General features: G+C 38.9%; 5 protein-coding genes across 11 annotated transcripts; 3 read left to right on the forward strand and 2 right to left on the reverse strand.

Moving 5' to 3' along the window:
- Positions 1 to 211: 211 nt before the first annotated feature.
- LOC127258790 (ATP-dependent Clp protease proteolytic subunit 5, chloroplastic) lies at positions 212 to 3,658 on the forward strand. The gene is made up of 8 exons (XM_051285783.1): positions 212 to 536; positions 925 to 1,042; positions 1,130 to 1,222; positions 1,753 to 1,798; positions 1,874 to 1,946; positions 2,403 to 2,437; positions 2,538 to 2,626; positions 3,264 to 3,658. Exons 1-8 carry the CDS (start codon positions 340 to 342, stop codon positions 3,468 to 3,470), a joined length of 858 nt encoding a protein of 285 aa, XP_051141740.1. The 5' UTR covers positions 212 to 339; the 3' UTR covers positions 3,471 to 3,658.
- A 414-nt stretch (positions 3,659 to 4,072) lies between these two features.
- LOC127258791 (probable WRKY transcription factor 35) lies at positions 4,073 to 5,660 on the reverse strand. 2 transcript variants are annotated; one of them, XM_051285785.1, is made up of 3 exons: positions 5,335 to 5,660; positions 5,078 to 5,245; positions 4,073 to 4,876 (listed from the first exon to the last, which is right to left on the reverse strand). In XM_051285785.1, exons 1-3 carry the CDS (start codon positions 5,391 to 5,393, stop codon positions 4,258 to 4,260), a joined length of 846 nt encoding a protein of 281 aa, XP_051141742.1. In that variant the 5' UTR covers positions 5,394 to 5,660; the 3' UTR covers positions 4,073 to 4,257. The 2 variants fall into 2 exon arrangements, with proteins under 2 accessions (XP_051141742.1, XP_051141741.1); XM_051285784.1 differs by having other exon boundaries at positions 4,073 to 4,888; positions 5,335 to 5,639.
- A 1,141-nt stretch (positions 5,661 to 6,801) lies between these two features.
- On the forward strand, positions 6,802 to 8,089 carry LOC127258828 (uncharacterized). The gene has a single exon (XM_051285849.1). It carries the CDS (start codon positions 7,217 to 7,219, stop codon positions 8,087 to 8,089), a length of 873 nt encoding a protein of 290 aa, XP_051141806.1. The 5' UTR covers positions 6,802 to 7,216.
- LOC127258826 (histone-lysine N-methyltransferase EZA1) lies at positions 8,025 to 16,253 on the forward strand. Of its 4 annotated transcripts, none has more exons than XM_051285844.1 (18): positions 8,025 to 8,165; positions 9,528 to 9,629; positions 9,867 to 10,141; positions 10,420 to 10,581; positions 11,120 to 11,204; positions 11,360 to 11,515; positions 11,756 to 11,803; positions 11,883 to 11,954; positions 12,468 to 12,561; positions 12,654 to 13,101; positions 13,418 to 13,571; positions 13,977 to 14,197; positions 14,423 to 14,554; positions 15,046 to 15,133; positions 15,244 to 15,291; positions 15,360 to 15,488; positions 15,638 to 15,715; positions 15,795 to 16,253. In XM_051285844.1, the coding sequence occupies exons 2-18, from the start codon at positions 9,558 to 9,560 to the stop codon at positions 15,984 to 15,986; spliced, it is 2,454 nt and encodes an 817-aa protein (XP_051141801.1). In that variant the 5' UTR covers positions 8,025 to 8,165; positions 9,528 to 9,557; the 3' UTR covers positions 15,987 to 16,253. The 4 variants fall into 4 exon arrangements, 3 of the variants coding, with proteins under 3 accessions (XP_051141801.1, XP_051141799.1, XP_051141802.1); XM_051285842.1 differs by lacking the exon at positions 8,025 to 8,165 and adding an exon at positions 8,606 to 8,747; XM_051285845.1 differs by lacking the exons at positions 8,025 to 8,165; positions 9,528 to 9,629 and having other exon boundaries at positions 9,995 to 10,141; positions 10,415 to 10,581.
- LOC127258827 (protein trichome birefringence-like 6) lies at positions 15,814 to 18,953 on the reverse strand. 3 transcript variants are annotated; one of them, XM_051285848.1, is made up of 7 exons: positions 18,755 to 18,953; positions 17,626 to 18,493; positions 17,331 to 17,523; positions 17,059 to 17,249; positions 16,760 to 16,918; positions 16,320 to 16,673; positions 15,814 to 16,005 (listed from the first exon to the last, which is right to left on the reverse strand). In XM_051285848.1, the coding sequence occupies exons 2-6, from the start codon at positions 18,414 to 18,416 to the stop codon at positions 16,361 to 16,363; spliced, it is 1,647 nt and encodes a 548-aa protein (XP_051141805.1). In that variant the 5' UTR covers positions 18,417 to 18,493; positions 18,755 to 18,953; the 3' UTR covers positions 15,814 to 16,005; positions 16,320 to 16,360. The 3 variants fall into 3 exon arrangements, with proteins under 3 accessions (XP_051141805.1, XP_051141804.1, XP_051141803.1); XM_051285847.1 differs by having other exon boundaries at positions 18,611 to 18,953; XM_051285846.1 differs by having other exon boundaries at positions 15,814 to 16,010; positions 17,626 to 18,953.
- Between the last annotated feature and the right edge of the window lie 527 nt (positions 18,954 to 19,480).

The raw sequence follows: 19,480 nt of genomic DNA on the forward strand, positions 1-19,480 counted from the left end.
TCATTAATGATTAAAATAAATATAATACTCGTACTAGTTATATATATAAAAAAGAAAAAATTATTCGGTAATTATATAATGCATTAACATAGTAATTATATCAAGTAAACACACCTAAATGTAATTTTATAAGAATTATCTACCAGGTGCGGGACTGGGCTGGGCCGTGTCGGGTCGGGTCGGGTTACTCCTATCGTAGTATTAATCCTATCTGATACTGTTACGACGATACGAGGTCGGGCTACACCAACACGGCGCTATCTTCCTCCATCCCTTCCTTCCGCTCTGTTGGACTCGCCGCCGTTGGCCTTGCTGGAGTTGCGCATCTCTTCCCCTCAAATGGCGCATTCATGCGTCTCCTCCTCTTCTCTTATATTTAACTCTACTTCACTCTCGCTCTGTCCCCCCAACCCTACCACTTCCACCAAATCCTTTTCTCTCACCACCAAATTCAGCAAATCCACTCCCCGTCCCTCTTCCCTCAAAGCTGTATACGCTCCGGACCACAGTTCACGACCCGGTGTTTGGTCCATTAGGTACACCTTTTCTTTACCCCTGCTATTTAGTTTTCAACCAAACAATTCGTTTAGTTTTCTGGCGTAAGTAATCTGGGTTTGATATTTAGTATTTCTGGTAGTTTCTGGATTGTTTAATCTACTAGAATTTCATTCGTCTCGATACTATATCTAGAGCATCATATCAGGAGTCCCTGCCGGTTTTAAAAAGAAACGATGTTGGACTTGAGCAACCCAGCATAGATATTCTTATGTAATTCGACTTGTTTGTTCATAATTGTAGTGGGCAGATTCGTGTAGAATAATATACAAGCCCTTGGATACTTGTAAAAGATTTCAGTTTGATTTTGAAACCCTGTATGAAGGATATTCATTTTTTATGGTGTAAGTGATTTTAATTAATATCCAGGGATGACCTGCAAATTCCATCCTCGCCATACTTTCCAGCTTATGCACAAGGACCTCAGGGTCCTCCTCCGATGATGCAGGAGCGCTTTATGAGTGTCATCAGCCAACTTTTCCAATATGTGAGGCAATATATATTTGTTTAACTGGCATTATGGGATATTGGTTTGTCGTTTCTGATTTTTTTGCTGCAACTGATACTTTTGTAGAGGATCATCCGATGTGGTGGAGCTGTAGATGATGATATGGCAAATATTATTGTTGCTCAGCTGCTCTATCTTGATGCTGTGGATCCTAATAAGGTCTCCTCTTCCCCCACACACTCAAAATCAGGGAAAATAAGTAACAATCTGATTTCATTAGGAAGTTCTTATGTACTTGTGTCTGTTTCCATTTAGAATTTGGACATTCCAGTCAAAGAGAAGAAAGTGTTTCATCTGTGTGAGTCAGTGCATCTTATTGACTTGAGCATGCAATAAGATAAAGATATATGTTTCTGTTGATATATCAGTGTTATAAGCATGCATGTTTGTACTTTCTGCTTCAACAAATCATCTTAGAACACTGCTGTTGCTCTGAATTGTCGCTGTTGTATCGTAAATTTGACAATCAGATTGTTGGGAGTTATAGTTTTGATGATTTATGATCAAGTATTGAGTGGAAGTATAGTGACTTAGTGAATCTTAAGACTGGTTTTTTATGCTACTAAATAAATTTGACATTCCCCTCCCATCAGCACACAAAAACATTTTACGTTATTGTACTTCGCTTAAGTATAGAACACAGTTGCCATGTGTTTGTAAATACCATACTAATATGTGTAATTTAACAGGATATAGTGATGTATGTGAACTCCCCAGGCGGATCAGTTACAGCTGGTAATACATCACTTTCTATATTAATATTCCAACTTGTGACTGTTCAAATACTTATTTGCTCATTTTTGCTTTTAGGTATGGCTATATTTGACACAATGAGGCATATTAGGCCTGATGTTTCAACCGTGTGTGTTGGACTAGCAGCTAGGTGAGGATACATTGGCTTTTTTATGTAACCGTCATTTGCATTATCCATAACCAAAATTTCAACTATTCTTATTTTCCAATGGATTACCTCTTGTTATTGAAAAATTATCAAATGAATCTGGTCAACCCCCTTTCCCTCATGATTTGATAACTTCATAATTGCCTCCATCATCACACTGTTTGTGTTTTTTTTGTGTATTATGGATTTGATGTTTTTGAAGTGAAATAATTGTTGGGCGTGATGTTTTAAATGAAAATTTGGTGTTGGATGTGATGTATTTGGAGAAAATTAGTATATTGTATAATTTTTTGATTAAAATCATAAGTTCAAGTTGTATAGAATAAAAGTAGTCATTACATTTGTTACCTGGCATCTTCTATTCTAGCATTTGCATGATTTATATATAATGATAGTCTGGTGAACTGAAGTGATTATATCCTCAATGTTCATGCACAGTATGGGTGCTTTTATATTGAGTGCTGGCACTAAAGGTATGTTTTATATAACTCCATATAATAAATATTATGTTCCCGTGATAGCACTTAGCTCTGTAAAAAGAATAATAGTAGTGCTTCTTGTTGATCACTGAAGGTAAAAGATACAGCCTTCCAAATTCAAGGATAATGATCCATCAACCTCTTGGTGGGGCACAAGGAGGGCAGACTGACATTGATATTCAGGTAATTTGTACTTTTAATAGTTGATGTGTGACAGTCATCCATTTTAACTAGTTGAAATTTAAGTCCCAAAAATCATTATACACTGTCCTGGGTAGCTTCTATTCGATGCCTTGAAATTACATGAAACCTGATTTTACAAACCATCAGTTGGTACAATACAGGCAATAAATTGTTCATAAATAAGAATGTGGTTTATCGAACTATATATTTTACAGATCCACACCTGAACCTTGATCCTAGTAGCTTTTGATTTTCTTTATGCATTGTTGCAGTTGTATGTTACACACACTTATATAGTACTTCTTTTTCTTTTTTTCGTAATGAACCACCAATAGGTTGATGATTTCTGCCCATCTTTAGACATTTGAAGATGGAAAATATGATTTAAGGGCCTTTTTTTTAAAAGTAAATTCCCTATGTACTTAATGTTTCTGTTGAGCTGGTGCACTCTACAGAGTTAAAACCTAAGGACCAATTTTAAGGACTAGATGTGATGAATATCAAGAATGTACACTTTGGGGGTATCTATCTGTCTATCTATCTGATAAGAGTTTGTTGCCAGGAATTTAATTATTTTTTTGTTTGGAAAAGAGAAAGCTCTTTCAGTAATTGAGTATGCTTCACATTTGTTGTTCAGGCGAATGAAATGCTTCACCACAAAGCAAATTTGAATGGTTATTTGGCCTACCACACCGGACAAAGCCTGGAGAAGATCAACCAGGACACAGATCGTGATTTTTTCATGAGTGCTAAAGAAGCCAAGGAGTATGGACTGATAGACGGTGTTATCTTGAACCCTCTTAAAGCCTTGCAACCACTTGCAGCTGCAGAAGAGCCACAATAGTTAGTTAACTATGGTTTTTGGTGTTCAGTCTTCAAGATCCTCACCTGAACTCAGTCAAGGGACTTGGATATACCGCATTTGCTGTCATCATTATGAGTTTGCCTCCTTTTGCTTGATTCCTTCCCCACTTTTATCACCAATTGAATTTTATTTCCATTATATGATAGGGAAGACTTTTGAGTATTCAACATACTTGCAACCATCTTGTCGCTGCTGAGTGATATATTGTATGCTGCCTTCATGAATGATTTGCAACGAGTCAGTCAGAAGGTGAGTAAACATAGCCATTGAACTATATATAGGATTGAGCTACTTGCAATGAGGCACTTGCTCGAATAGAAAAATTGGCTAGCGGGAGTTCAACTACAAGTGTGAGTATGTGAATCAGGCATTGTAAATTTGAACCTATGAAAACTTCCTCCCCAGAGAAATGTCTCACCACTGATGGATGGATGTATGAGCATTCCTGGCTGGGCCGAGATGAGCCCAACAGGCAGCACCAGCACATATTCCTAACCCATCCCCGACATGGTAATGGTACATTTGCTACTTTTATCCTTATCTGTTGATGTGTTTTCTACACGTGAACCGAGGGGGCAAGGTTAAAAACGGAAAAGAAGATTTTAAGCCCATCTACCACTTGATGATGTTCTTGACATGAACGCAAGAACAGGAACAAGAACAAACTAAAGATCTAGGACATGCATACATACAAACATACATACATACATACATGCATAATGATGTAATTAACAATGAAAGAGGAGAGAGGAGTTTAACGAGTTCCTCATGAAGGACTTGCAATCACTCCTCCCTGTCCGAGACTACTTCTCATGAAGGCTGTGAAATAGGAAGATGTGGGAAGTTCCTCAAGCTCGTCATAGAAGTCATTCTCCTCCTGCTTCAGGTCCATAGGGACAGGGCCTTGAGAAAATGGAGATGGCAGTTTGGGATCTTCAGGTTGATGAGGGTAGAGCACATGATTGCTCTGCACTTGCACGCTTTCTTGGAAGATGCTGTCGTCGTCTTGATTGTGATTGACAAGGATGTGGTGGTCTGAGACTGCGGTGGAGTTGAATGGTGACTGGCAATACTGGAACTGATGATCTTCTTCCTCCTCCTCTTCTTCTTCTTCTTCCTCTTCTTCCTCTTCTTGTTTTGGGCTTCTTGGCTTCTGGGCATCGTCAGCAGAAAGTTGCAGTTGCAGAGGAGCTGGGACTGGGTTAGCCTCTTGCTCTTCCTCTTCCTCATCCTCAACTTCATCCTCTTCCTCATCCTCGTTTGGAGAGAAATGAGGAGGTCCAGCATGATTGTGGGTGGAAGTGTAAGTGACGATGATGGTGGATGCATCTGTCTTGCACCTTTCTACTTGTTTCTTGGCTGAGCAGCCCTTGCATGTGCTGCATCTGTAGTAACCTCTGCATGTGAATAAATATGCAACTCCACTTTTATATATTCTGTGTAATTCCATTTCCAAACACGGTGTGCAAATTAGACAACACTTACTAGGTTGAAACAAGGAGATTGGAGGAGGAGGAGAACCGGAGAAGATCAACATTCAACATTCTAACACATTGAACAACCAACCAACCAACCAAAAAACGAACCTTGGATAAGGAGACCCTTTGATGGGTTTTTGACCATATTTTCTCCATGACCAACAATCTGTTGGAGGCCCTTCAAACCTCTGCTGCTTTTGCTTCTGCTTCTGATCCTTCTCCTGCACCTCCTTCTCCTGTATCTTCACTGTCACCACAACCTTCTCACCCACCTTCCTGCACAATCAATCAATCAATCTTTAAGCATGTACAACAACAACTAATCTTGTAAAAAGGAGCTAACTAACAGGGGGAGAAAGAGAGACCTTTTCTTGATAGAACCATGGTGTCTTTCTGCAGGATTAGGGCGATCTATTTCCTGCATGATTGATGATTTCTCTGAAAGGCCGTGGGAAGCTAAGCAAAGGCTAATCACAGAAACAGATATTTTATGGAGAAGAGCATGGAGGAGGTAGCTGAAGCAATAAAGATGGATGGATGGATGGATACAAGAATAAGTGGTTCAATTGATTATGAGAGAAGGAGAGAGAAAGAAGAGTAGTGACAAAAGCCCACAGGAACTGGCTGCCTTGCCTAGCTCCTCTCTCATTCTTTCACTCATCAATAAATAAATATATATAATTACTTAAGGAAGAAGATGATTCCCACATTTCTCACACACCCACCCCCACCCCCAGGCCACCACTCTATTCCCAATGCTACTGTTTTTCACATGCAGATTCATCACAGCATCCAAATTATTATTATTAAGATAAATTGAATAAGAAGTAGAATTTGTAGCAAAATGCCAAAATCTTCAACCTTTTCCTTCAATAAGCGTGTGTGTGAATATATATATATATATATAATGTAGATAGCTATTCCAAGCACAGGTGCAAGTGGATTTGGTGGTTGGGGGGGGGGGGGGGGGGGGAGAGAGAGAGAGAGAGAGAGAGAGAGAGGTCCTGTAATTAAATGTGATGCTTTGGATTTTAGAGAAGTGCAATATCCATCCATGATCCATCCATCCACGACCACTCATGTTTCTTTGTGTAATGAAATCAATTCTTAATGGAGACAGTGACTGTTGAATATAACACTAGTGTCGTCGTATGTTTCTGTTGAGGAGGACCCTTTAGTCTTTTCCTTATTTAGTTGGAGCATATTTTTGTCGATTAATTTTTTTTTTTTTCTTTTTAATGGTTGGGTATTTAAAACATTGTCTCAGATTTGTTTTTATCTTTTCCCAAAAAACATAAGCCAGGCAGGCTGCTGTCTTTGTTTTTTTTTTTTGATCGGACCGGCCGTTGTCTTTTTAATTTCTGCTGCCCTTGTCCTCTGTCGTGTAGCCTGTTCGTCCTTTAACTCGTGCGTTTTGTTTAGTTTGTGGTTTTTTCTCGCTCGCTCACTCCCGCAATAATTGGAATGTATCATGTATAGAATTAATTAATTGTTGTTCAGATTCCTAAGGTTTTGAGTTCAATCAATTCATTCATTTTCCATATCCATACAAATTATAATACGTATGGCACGACTGAATGATGCAGATGAGATGAGTGCTCTCAAATTAAGTAAGGTCCATCATCACCCATCCATCCTCATCCTCAGTAGTTACTTTCTTAAAATACACCACCAGAAGTTGGCAGTTGCAACAACAAAAACCCAAGCAGCTGCCGGCAGTGGCACTATTGAATTATATTAAAGAAGCCTGTTTTTAGTTAATCGAGTTAAGCAACTTGTACTTAGTTTATTCTTCTACCACGACTACGACTACGCCACTTGCACTTAATTAATAATAATTTTACATTAATCCATCAATCTCATCTGCTAGTTGGGCCCAGATTACGATGAGAGTACTAGTCGTGACTGACTCATGAATCCTCCTCCTCCTCCTCATCATCATATTTTATGGAGTATTATATACATACTAACATGTAGTAGTCATTTAATTCAGGGACAGGCGGTGCCTCCCTATGCCTTGCTGATCCCATCCATCGATGAACTTGAAACAGAGAAAAAGGAAAAAGGATGAAATGGTGGGACTGGGCAACCGGAATTATATATATATATAAATTGGAGTTGGACTTCACTTCTTGGTTGCTTCTTGATGATCGATGATTGATGGATGAAGTTAATTGACTTCCTCATCCAGCTCCTCTCTCTTAATTGATTTAATTTAATTTCCGGCAATCTGAATCGGAATCTTGAATGGGCTCTGCCGATGATCATCAAGAAATATTGATCATACGGCCTGCAGATGCAGACGCAGAAGAAGCAGCGAATATGGTGAAAGAGGAGGCTTGCAGAATCGTGGGCACCACGTTTCTGAGCTTCCTCCTCCCCCTAACCTTCCTCCTCCTCGCCCGCCTCTGCACCACCCGCTACTTCTTAACTGTTTCCGACAGCCACCGTCACCATAACCAATATCACAATGGCAATTGCAATGACATCATCCTGATCCAGCTGCCAACACTAACCCTTAGCCTACTTGCTTCTCTTCTTACCTTTGCAGCCTTGCTGCTGCATTTGCATTGCTCAAGTTTAACCAGTACCAGTACCTGTACCACGGCATTTTCATGCATCCTGCTTTTCTTGATGCAACTCTCTCTCACTCTGGGGATTTATGGCATCGACTCCCACTCCGACGCCGAAATCAACAGTCATACAGTCGGAAGATTGTTTCTGCCGCGGAGACTGGCCTTCGCCTTTGGACTGCACGAAGCGATGCTCTTCTGGTCCTGGATCGCGGTCAAACCTGTCGTCGACAAGGTCATCTTCGGGGAGGGTCGTACTCGGACTCGGAGCTGGGCCTGCAGCAGATTGGAGAAAACAGCCATGGCAGCGGGGTTAGCCAATCTGTGGTGGAGCAAGTTGAGCGAGGAGGCGGAGGCCCTGGTGGTGGTGCCCTGGGTGAAGTGGCACCTGGGGATGGATCTCACGCTCCCGGATCTTCTGGCCTGCCTCTCCTACTATCTAACGGCGTCTCTCGGGCTACTCCGGGCGGCGCTACTGCTCTGGACGCTCTCCTCCTCCGTCGTCGGAATAAGACCCTCCGCCGGCGGTCCACGTCACGTCACGTAATATTCAATTCATTGCGTCGCCGCAGTGCTTTTTCGTCACTGACTATGATAACAATTTGATTTCAGTAATCAAACAGGTATTCATTCATTCATATTTCAAGTAAAATAATGTCTGTTTGCACAAAGTAATTCTCTCATACATTTGTATAAATTCCCAAGTACTAATTAAAATAAATCCATTTTCAAGAATAGGCTACAGATAGTTTGAAGATAGTTAGTCAGTCAGTCAAGTCAAAAAATAAAAAATAAAAAATAAAAAATAAAAAATAAAAAATAAAAAAATCCTGAAAGTCAAATCCATGTAGAGAGGGGAAGAAGGCAAAGAGATTTCCTGAAGAAAAAGGCAACGTCGTATTGCAATTGCAATTACAAGTAACGTAGCGGGTTTTGTTTCGTTTCGTATCGTATCGTATGATAAATAAAAATATCTGGAATAAGCCGTTGGGATGACGCCACGTCAGCTTGGAAGCCTCGTTCAGACAGGAGTCCCGTTGGTAGCCCCGTCAGCATCTGCCCTGCCCCTGCCCCTGCCTGCGTCTCCTTCTCCCGATTCTCTTCCTCTCTTCATGTCTCCCTCACTCCCCCTGTTTTTCACTTAAGGAGAACAAACAGCGAAGGGTTCGCAGATCATAATCATGGTCTCAAAGTCTAAATTCAGAGTGCGTTTTCTATCCACTTTCCTCTCGATTTTGTACTTCTCTACTTTTCTTCTATCAACTCTTGATCGCCCCGAGGTTTTTGTATGATGATCTTGTATCACTGGTTCTCTTTCTTAATTACTGTCTGAATTGGTTCCGCGCATCGTTTTGCTGGGTTCTTTATTGTTCAGAATGATTTAACTTTCTTAGCTCGTTATTACGGAATAATTAGAAAGAAAGCTTGCCAAGAAACTGTGGAAAAAATGGAATATTATTTATGTTAATTCTATTTGATCAGAAAGAATAGCTGGATTTCTTATGTGATATCCATTGTTTTTGTACTCGTTTCCATAAGGGAAACCGAGCAACTTTATGAACACCTTTGTTTTTCCTTTAATATTTCCTTTGTTTGAGTGCTGGAACAATGTTTTATGAATTAATTATGTGTGATGAATGGTAAGGAGTAAAGTTCGACAAATCTTTATTGGTTTCTTGGTTTTATTTATTTATGTATTTTAGTTTAAGTTATCATACAGAATGAATGTGTGCCATTTTGGAAATTGAATCTACTTGGAAGTGCTTTTACCCATATCATCGGCCATGAAAGGCTTTGTGTGCTCTAGCCTGTGGCTTCATTCTGCTCAATTTACATACTGCTTGATTGATATACTGCCTGAGTTTATCAACTTTGTCTTCCTACAGCCTTTCGGCTGTGCTAGCATTCGATATGAATTTTGTAGAGTTTCATGTAATTTTTGAAAATTTGAAGTTGATTATGCCATTTGGCTCTTTGGTTGGCAGAAGTCTCATGGGGATCAGGGGAGTGATGTCATGGCAAATGTGATGACGAAGCTCACACAACTAAAAAAACGGATTCAATCCGAAAGAATGGTTTTCGTTGGAGTAAATTTTCTCACCTTCAATCTTTTGTTTGGTCAACATTGGTGTAATGGGTTTTATATTCTCAGTCACAATGGATCATAGACGTGCCTTGTTTATTGTATGCCTCACAATCATTTTATCGCAAGAGTGTTGATTGTTCGATTTGTAATTTTCTTTTCTATATATATATTTTTTTCGATTTCTCGTGATGGTTATGGTTCTAGAATTCATGATCCTTGTATTGTTAATCTTTCTTAGGAGAAAATTGAGCTTAATAATATAAAGATTCAAGCTTATGCTTCCGACCTTCAATCGCTAGCTGCATCGCGGTATGAGTGCTCTACTGTGGCAAGTGGTTCGGGCAATTTCCTTTCTTTGCGAATGAACTATCCTCTCTGCAAAGTTAGTGGTCTTATCCAAGGATCATCAGACAGAGAAAATCTTGATAATGAAGAAGTAGTCTTTTCTACTACTGCCAAACTTCCTCATGTTGAGAGGATACCTCCCTATACTACCTGGATTTTCTTAGACAGGTATGAATTGTCTTAATTTCTTTTTTTGTTTTATGGTTTATTAATTACGATAAGCTTTCTGTCGTTATAATTTAACTTTCCTTTTTGATTCTTGGCTTGAATAAGAATTTATCTTATTTGAAAGCAACTATTAATTTTCGGTAGCCAGGAAATTCGGTGCTATATCTACCTTTGTTTTGTTCAAATTTGAATTGAAAATGTACTCCACTCATTTTGTTCGTGTTGAACTCAAAATCAACTTTACTATTGTTTACTCATGTTTACTTCACACAGCACAGAAACCAGAGAATGGCTGATGACCAATCAGTCGTAGGGCGCAGACGCATTTACTATGATCAGCATGGCAGTGAAGCACTGGTCTGCAGTGATAGTGAAGAAGAACTTGCCCAAGCAGAGGGGGAGAAGCATGAATTTTCTGCTGGAGAAGATCGTGTTTTAAGGTCAGATCATTATATGCCTGCTGTATAGTCCTTTCAAGAACCTGGATATTAGGGAACCCCAGCCTGTGTATGTGATGGTTTTGCATTTGCTATCCATGTGATGTTCACTTTTTCATATAAGAAGAGCTAGCATATACGATCACATTTTTCTTCTATCTTCATCACACACAGAAAATAACTACCAAGCTGACTTGTCCCAAGCAGAAATGCTACTTAGAATCATCTTTCCCAAACCACCTAAAAACTATTTAATCACTTAGCCAACTGGGACCTCCTAAGTAAAAACACCAAATCCTCAAAAGGCAAAGCAACAGACACTTTAGAAAATAGGTAAAAGCTCGGCAGAGTCCACAAGTAAATGAACAAGAAAATAAGTAATAAAGTAAAATCCACGCATGTGATTTCCTTGGTCCTCATCTATAAATAAAGCATGCATTTCTTTCGTGTTTAAAATTCTATGGATATCATTTATTTAGTTGATGTGGTGTTTGTGTCTGTACCTGTGAGGAATAACTGTGTTCATTATCTTGATTTGCAGGCTTGCTTTTCAGGAGTATGGACTTGGTAATGAAGTTCTCAGCGCATTGACCCAATTTGTTGGGGGAACCACTCTGGAAATCCAGGCAATCTCTCTGTTCTCACACTTCACAAATTTGTATAAGAGAGAACAATACCTTTTTCCATCACAAAGTATCTTATATATTCATTTTCTTTTGTTGTGGGAGCTGCCGTTTGCTTTCTTGAACATCCTTTCTATATTTTTACTACCCTTTACCAGGACCGCTGCAACCTGTTGACGGCAAGAGATCAACAAATGGAGAAACAACACTTAAAAAACTCAGGAGAGGAGAGAAATGGCAATAATGTAATCCTGGACAAAAGCCTCAGTGCTGCTTTAGACTCATTTGATAACCTTTTTTGTCGTCGTTGTCTGGTATGTGTTATTGGCTTGTCGATAGTTATTACTTTCAATTGAAAGCATACTTAAAACCTCCTTTATATACTTACAATTTATCAACAGTTCTAGTAATTTCATATCCTGTTGCTATGAAATACCAGATTCCGTCCACTATTAATGGCATATTGATTGCATTAGTATTAAATGTTAGTATACTATCCGTCAACTTTGGACTTTCAGTTATTAATTGTGTGTTACTGTTCTTCTCTCTGACAGATATTTGACTGTCGTTTGCACGGCTGTTCAAAAACTTTAATCTATCCTGTAAGTGGAACATTTGCTTAAATGATTTTGGATACTAGAGATTTTTCTACTGCCTTGATTGGAAAAGTATGCTTTTCAGAATGAAAAGCAAGCCATCCTGTTTGATTCAGAAGAAGACCGAAAACCCTGTGGCGATCAATGTTATCTTCAGGTAAAAAATTCCTCAAGAATCTACTGAACAATGTGAAATGCTTCTTAGTTTGACATTGTGATGTTTTAGGCCTTCGAGTATTTACTTTTACATGCACGCTTGCACACCATCTCGAGCCCATACAGAATATAAGGATGTTGAAGCAATTGGTGATGCCTATAGAGCATATTGAGTTTTAGGAATTAAAAAGTTGTGGCCCCACTAATCAAACCTTGTTTAAAACATTATAGCAGAATAACTTGTTTGTATTTTTACTTTGTGCATTATGTTTCTGAAGATGTCCGGAACCTAAAAAAATTGATTATGCACCTGCTTCCATGACCATGCATCATTCGCCTTCATGATTACAGTATAACTAATACACTTTGTCCTATGTGGTATATTTGCTATTTAGACGTTGTCTTATATGATAAAATTTTTACTTGTTTGCTTATGATCAAGTTTCACAAAGGTTCATGATTGCAAATTATTTGGACTTACAATATTGGTGTAATTTATCTTATGTCTGTTTAGTCAAATAGCTTGGCCAAAATTTCAACAGCAGACCCCATAGACACTTGCAAGGGATCTGATGAGGAAAGCAAAAGTTTACTTACCATCGAGGAAGGTAAGAAATAAACAGTTTGAAGTTTTTGGCACTTTTGTTATCTCTTATATAATATCTTGATGAACGAATCACAATAATGAATTTGTTTTCAGGAACACATCAAAGCGAAGGAAGTAATATAATACCTGAACCTGCAAATTCATCAGCTGAAGCATCAGAAGTGGCTCCTGATGATGATCCTTCCAGTAAGAAATTAAAATTAACTGATTCAAAACCTTCGGATCATAGTACAGCTTCAGTTACCTGCACCCCTGAATTGGATGGATGCCATGAATATGAACTTGAGGGATCTGCTCTTGGATCAGTTCCTACTTCTCAAAAGAACAACTTGGATGCTTCTGATTCTCCTCATGGTGCAATTGATAATAAGACCAGGGATTCTCTCCATGATATTAAGGGAAAAGATGTCTCTGAACTCCCTTTGAAGCGGGCTTACTACTCTTTTGGTAGTTCAGCTAAAGCTTCACGTGGATGGGAAAATTGGAAACCTTTTGAGAAAGATCTGTACTTGAAGGGATTGGAGATATTTGGCAGAAATAGGTAAGGAAAACTTTGGATTTTCTTTAGCCCTTTCTCTCATATAATTAAAGTATGACATGTTTTGTTATATAAAAAAAAAAGGTATGACATGTTTTTACTTGAAAAACTTCCACAAATTCAGTATGAGTGCACAATTTTTTTCAAAAAACAAAAAGAATTTTTTACTCTCTTTCAGAACTCTAGAATAATTCGGCATGTACAGCATCCTATCCCTCTAGTTTTTTCACTTACATCTGAAAATTCACATATTATTTTGATTCAATGTCATTGACTGTCCTAAATCATTTAGAGCTAACTGAGTCTAATGTTTAAACAGTTGCTTCATAGCTAAAAATCTGCTACCTGGTCTGAAAACTTGCAAAGAAGTATCCAGCTACATGTATGGTGATGAAGCAGGGATATCTCGTGGATCTTCAGCTAAGCTAAGCTCATTTTTTGAAGACGCTGGAAAAGCTGACATGGATCATATGGTTTGTAGGCTTTGATTATATTTGCCTAATGAATAATTTTATGAGCTATAGATTCATATATTACAAATCTATGGAACACATATGACAGTAAAGGTTGGTAATAGTTTAAGTGCATTTAATTCTTTCTTTAGATAAGTTTTCTCCAAATTTGATGATTCTAAGTATACTAAAACAATCTCACAGGAAGTTTTTTATGCCAATCTGAGCAGCCTTATATGAAAAAGTATTTTCTGCTTTGGTAACATTTGTTTAAGTTTCCATTGTGTATCAATTGGGGGATGTGAATGCTACCTATTATTTAGTGCTGGAATAGCTTTTGTGATTTGGGTGTCTATGTGAAGCTGATTCTTTCATTGAAAGTACAATATCACTCCATGTTTTTATGATTGATTATTAATGTATCAGGATGCAGACATGCCTGTTAAATCCAGAATATGCCGTAAAAGGGGCAGAGTTCGCAAGGTTAAGTCTTCTTGGAAGTCTGCTGGCCATCCATCCTTGTGGAGGAGAATAGCAGAAGGAAAGGACCTGCCATATAAGCAGTATACTCCATGTGGATGCCAGTCTTTGTGTGGGAAGCAATGCCCTTGTCTACAAAATGGAACATGCTGCGAAAAATACTGCGGGTACTCCTGTTTTTACTTTTCTTCCAGTCTATGTGCACAATCTTCTTTTCTCTCTAAAATGAACACCGCATCTAATGTCTTAACCTTCTTTCAGCATTGTGCTATTCCAAACTTGCATTGCTCTATGTTACTTTGAGAATCTTATATAGTTACTGCATTCAAAGCCTCACAAATTCTTTTTTAGAAGGTTAAAGGACATTAGCTTATTGGCAACCTTTCTTCTAGGTGTTCAAAAGCATGCAAAAATCGTTTTAGAGGATGCCATTGTGCTAAAAGTCAATGCAAAAGTCGACAATGCCCTTGTTTTGCAGCTGGGCGTGAATGTGATCCAGATGTTTGTCGAAATTGTTGGGTCAGGTACTGAATTTTCATGTATATGCCTTTCTCACTGCCATACAAAGCATCTTGTGTTTTTTTTTTTTTTTTTTTTTTTTTTTTTTTTTTTCTGTCTCGTTCCAATTGACATTTTGAAACCTCCTTGGCTGAAGAATTATTTGTGTTAGATATGCTTCATTGGTTTTGTTCGATGCAAAATTTGGAGAGAGAATAGAAAGCATTTGTGGAGTTCCATGGTCGATGTCTTAACTACTTGAGAGCTGTCATGAGGTTCATCGTCTTCGTTATTGGATATCCACTGGCTGGGAGCTCATGTGTTGATATTTCACATTTTCACCATAATCCTTCGATTCTCCCTATATATATATTTTCTGTCACTTTGACATAGTTGATCTCTAGGGAAAATGAGGGTATTTACTCAAAGAAAAGCTCTCCCAGTTCAACTGCCTGGAGAACCTAATTTACTTGATTAAGATCTACTTGCCAGTCTAGTAAATATTTTCTCTGTGCAGCTGTGGCGACGGTTCTTTTGGCGAGCCTCCGAGACGAGGGGACAGTCAGTGTGGTAATATGAAACTCCTTCTGAGGCAACAGCAAAGGGTAAAAATAGTTTTAAATCTTCTAACTTCATCACTGCAAATTTTGGAACACTTAATGTTATTTGATTTTATAGATCATCCTTGCAAAATATTGTTTATTTGATTTTATAGATCATCCTTGCAAAATCCGAGATTGCTGGTTGGGGAGCATTTCTCAAGGTATAAATTAGTGTCATTTTTTGTTTAGATGTGATGAGATGGGAGTACATATACATATATAATTGCAGAAAGGTGTCAATAAAAATGATTACCTTGGAGAATACACTGGTGAACTGATCTCCCATCAAGAAGCTGATAAGCGAGGAAAAATCTATGATCGGGCAAATTCATCCTTCCTTTTTGACTTGAATGATAAGGCAAGCATCTCTTGTTCATAGTATTCAGACATCTTTAAATAACAACACTACCTTTTGAAAATGTATATGCATTTGTAAAACACATGTACAGGAGAACTAAGTTGACATATGTATAAGGAATGAAATCTCACTTGGCACTTTTGTCTCAGTATGTCGTTGATGCCTACCGCAAGGGAGACAAGTTGAAATTTGCAAACCACTCCTCGACCCCGAATTGTTATGCAAAGGTGTTCCTACTTGTCTTTCATTCATCTTCTTCGAAGGCTATGGCACTTCTGATCCCTCGATTCACGATCTTCTTTACAGGTAATGCTGGTGGCTGGCGATCATCGTGTTGGCATCTATGCAAATGAGCAAATAGAAGCAGGTGAAGAACTCTTCTATGATTATCGCTACGGCCCAGATCTAGCACCTGCGTGGGCTCGGAGGCCTGAGACTTCAAGGAGAGACGATTCACCAGTGCCCCACGGCCGAGCAAAGAAGCACCAGTCTGGCTGAGGACACACTCTGCACCGCACTGCACTATACTATTTCATATTAATGAAAATTATAGATAAAGGGAGGAATTACTTCAAAAACATGGTGTATGGGTTAATGATAAAAGAACAGGTAATTTAACCTGATATATATATATATATATATATATGAGTTAGAAAGCTGTGCAGGCAACTTGGCACTAAATATAGCATGCATAGAATAAAATTGGAACACCTATATGATGTATATTTACTTGTAATCCTACTATTTAGCATCACTTCTCCATAACTACTATGAAATTCTTGGGCTGTGCTTTGATAGATGTAAGAAAGACAAGTGAAATATCCGAAATACCTGAATTTCGGCAGCTTTACAGAAGTGCATCCATCTTGTTTCTATGTGTTCCCAGTTCTGAATAGCAAGTTATGGTACAACAACTCATTCCAGGTATCCGGAACACCTGGAAGGCACCAGTGGCTGCAATCTTGAACGCCGGGATTAACAGATCTTCTTCCATAGATGGAAGGGTGAGCGTCTGGTCTGTAATTCGACAACTGTGTTATGTCTAGAAAAGTAACAGGGGTCTTCATCTGCCTTATTACTTCCTCCACCATCAAATTCTTTGTCAAGGGGTAAGTTGGGCCAAAAGTCTCGTTAACAGGCCAAAATGCTTCCTTACAATGGCCACCCGTGTTCCATAGACCTCCGCTGATCACAAGTTGGAAAGTTCACCTGCTTAATCAGCAACGAAAAACAAAAAGGATACATTTTTCGACAGTGATTGAATGCCACACCTGAAATGAGACGGCGCAGAACTTCTGAAGAATATCTGAGTTTTGCGAGGATTAATGTGCTTATCCACCCATGATGCCCACGTCAATAAAGATCGCCTGAAGGCCTCTGTTACATCAAGTTGGGGATGGACTTTGTCGCCCTCCTGGTAGTAATTAACCCTGTTGAGAACCACAAATTAAAGGCAATGCCATAGAACACGAGATCAAAAAAGAATCAGCAATGATCATATTCAGACATTACTACAATCATATAGTAGAAATTTTGAAGTTACTTAGATCAGATTGAGATTGAAGCTGACCCGGCTTTAGTTTTGTGATGGCTCCACCAATGTGCAGTGTTGAACACCAAAATGTCGGCCCCTCGCCATCTCGAAGACCCTTTGTCTATAGTGTCGATGCGCAAAGTCTGCACTCGTTTGCTGCCTACATGTGCCTTACTCTCGTGTACCAAGAAATGGGAGACGTAGTACTCGACCTTGCATTTGTATTCCTACAAGACCAAATATAAAGAAAGATGATACCATCAAATGTCTGCCATTTCTACATCACAATGTAGATCATAATCAATCACCTCAAACTTGAAACAATAGTTGCCCCTCCCTTTAGTTATTCTCCTCCCATGGATCTCATAGACCTTCTTCGGATCTTCGATCCCTCCCATCAGCAAACAAAGCATGGATTCCCATTGGTTTCGGTTAATGGAATCGCCAACAAACACTAGCCTCTTCCCTCGGAGGTGTTCCAGCATTTTTGTTGCATTGAACCTGCAGACGATTTCCATCTCAGAAATTGCCTGATCCAATCTTCAAAATTACATATTCATGAAACACAAAATGAAGGCCATCCATCCATAATATTATTATTACCTAGGAATTTCACAATCTTGAGGCTGCCACCTCCATTTCATGTATTGTTTGTCCCTCCTGCCATTAGCCTCACAATTGAACCCTTCGTCTATGAATGGGCACTGAGCATTCGTATAAAATGGGTTGCTTTCATCCCTAACCCACCTCCCTCTCGTGATGTCACAACCAGGGCCATGCTTTGATTCGACCTTTTTCTGGATTGAAGTAACATGACGAGGTTTCTCAAATGAAATTCCGTCGTCGAGCACGGCTTTACTGTTGTTAGTGACGTATTTATTACTACTATTTTCTTGGAATCCATTATGAGTAGAGTTGGTATCATCCACATCCAGTTGGGAACTACTGAGTTTGAAGATAGAAAGATTCTTACCAAAAGAGGTCAAGTTAGGATTACCCGTCAGCATAGTACTTCCTTCGACAGTCGGCATTGTAATTGTAATCTCCCTTTCCCTTTCTCTTTCTCTTTGTGGAAGGCCCGAATTTGCAGGAATCCGGGATGAAATGACATCTCTTTGAGAACTGGATCCGAACAAGTTTGAATTGTTGAGCAGATATTGTGAAGGAGTGGAGTCTTCTCTGTTCAAACTCGGCGCAGTAACATCAGTAGTAGTGGCAGTGGTGTTGAAGCCTAAATCCGAATCCAAATCCAAATCCAGAGGTGGTGGTGCAGCAGGGATAATCGAAGTGGAGAAGAAAATCAGAAAGAGCAAAGAGAAGAAGATAGTGAATGAAAACACGACAAATCTGACGATAGGCGGCGGCTTGGCTGAAAAGCTTCTCTGCTTCTCCATCTCTCTTCTCTTGTCTTCTCTTCTTCTCCGTTTGAGTGAGCGAGTTGCAGACAGACAGCGAGTACCGACTAGACAGGCTACCACGGTAGGGGCGGTTGATGCAAAAAAAAAAATGTCAATTGATTAAATAATTAATTGATGAGTAGCAGTGGAGCAGTTACGCATTTGGTAGAGTTGGGGGAAGAGAATCAAACATGAGAGAGAGTGAGTGAGTGAGGTGTCCGAATGAACGCCCACGCCCACCGAGAACTGGTAGCAAGCTTTTCCATTTCATTCCCATATATATTTTAGTAGTAGTAGTAGCAGTATTTAACGAGGAAGAATGAAATGAAATGGACCTCATGTTGTTCTGGATCGACCGCCATTGCCATTTTGCCATGGATTTGAGGTGTGAATGCCTTTCTGCATTTAGGTCTAATGTAGATTGCGCAAGCTGTAATGTAAATCACACTACTTAACTTTGCCCTCCATCATAGAAGAAACCAGCAAAGCAATTCAGTGATAGATATGGAATTCATTTCTTCTGCTCTGCTCTGCTCTACATTATTATTATTATTATTATTATTATTATTATTCAAGCAATATTCGGGTAAGATTATTATATATATGTAATTTATTATTGAGATGGTCTTCTGAAATCAGCGTAATCCGCAATGCAACTGCATGATCAAAGATTATTATTATTATATTGTTGGAAGTGATGGCGTAGTCGGGGAAGTGGAAAGTTATTCCACACATTAATTATCGGTTTGTTATTGTTATTGTTATTAATATTAATTTATGATATCTTCTCTTCTTTCTAGTAGGATTTGAGAGAAAGAAGGAATAAAGAAAAGGATCGGTGAGAAGAGGCAGTACAGTACAGTACAGTACAGCAATGCGTGAATGAATGTTGTCGTCCTCTATAGCTTATTATTATTACTATTATATTCTAATTAATCATTATTGGGCTTCTCTCAATAAATGGGCCTTCCATTAATAAGCTTGGATCAATATATATATAACCCAGTTTAGTAACGAGTAGTCTGTAGTCGCTTTTAGGGTACGGCACGACCAGGCCACAA

Source organism: Andrographis paniculata, unplaced genomic scaffold (genome assembly GCF_009805555.1).
Source record: "Andrographis paniculata isolate CXL003 unplaced genomic scaffold, ASM980555v1 Contig5END, whole genome shotgun sequence".
Lineage (NCBI taxonomy): Eukaryota > Viridiplantae > Streptophyta > Magnoliopsida > Lamiales > Acanthaceae > Andrographis > Andrographis paniculata.

Coding starts and splice junctions, on each gene's coding strand:
- LOC127258790 (XM_051285783.1), top strand. CDS start 340: ATGGCGCATTCATGCGTCTCCTCCTCTTCTCTTATATTTAACTCTACT. Junction 2,438..2,537: donor ATTGAGTGCTGGCACTAAAG/GTATGTTTTATA, acceptor TGATCACTGAAG/GTAAAAGATACAGCCTTCCA. Junction 2,627..3,263: donor AGACTGACATTGATATTCAG/GTAATTTGTACT, acceptor TTTGTTGTTCAG/GCGAATGAAATGCTTCACCA.
- LOC127258791 (XM_051285784.1), bottom strand. CDS start 5,393: ATGCAGGAAATAGATCGCCCTAATCCTGCAGAAAGACACCATGGTTCT. Junction 5,246..5,334: donor CATGGTTCTATCAAGAAAAG/GTCTCTCTTTCT, acceptor TTGATTGTGCAG/GAAGGTGGGTGAGAAGGTTG. Junction 4,889..5,077: donor AAAGGGTCTCCTTATCCAAG/GTTCGTTTTTTG, acceptor ATTCACATGCAG/AGGTTACTACAGATGCAGCA.
- LOC127258828 (XM_051285849.1), top strand. CDS start 7,217: ATGGGCTCTGCCGATGATCATCAAGAAATATTGATCATACGGCCTGCA.
- LOC127258826 (XM_051285842.1), top strand. CDS start 8,724: ATGGTCTCAAAGTCTAAATTCAGA. Junction 13,572..13,976: donor AAGCTGACATGGATCATATG/GTTTGTAGGCTT, acceptor TTAATGTATCAG/GATGCAGACATGCCTGTTAA. Junction 15,134..15,243: donor TTCTGAGGCAACAGCAAAGG/GTAAAAATAGTT, acceptor TTGATTTTATAG/ATCATCCTTGCAAAATCCGA.
- LOC127258827 (XM_051285848.1), bottom strand. CDS start 18,416: ATGGAGAAGCAGAGAAGCTTTTCAGCCAAGCCGCCGCCTATCGTCAGA. Junction 17,524..17,625: donor CAAGATTGTGAAATTCCTAG/GTAATAATAATA, acceptor AATCGTCTGCAG/GTTCAATGCAACAAAAATGC. Junction 16,674..16,759: donor TCTGCGCCGTCTCATTTCAG/GTGTGGCATTCA, acceptor ACTTGTGATCAG/CGGAGGTCTATGGAACACGG.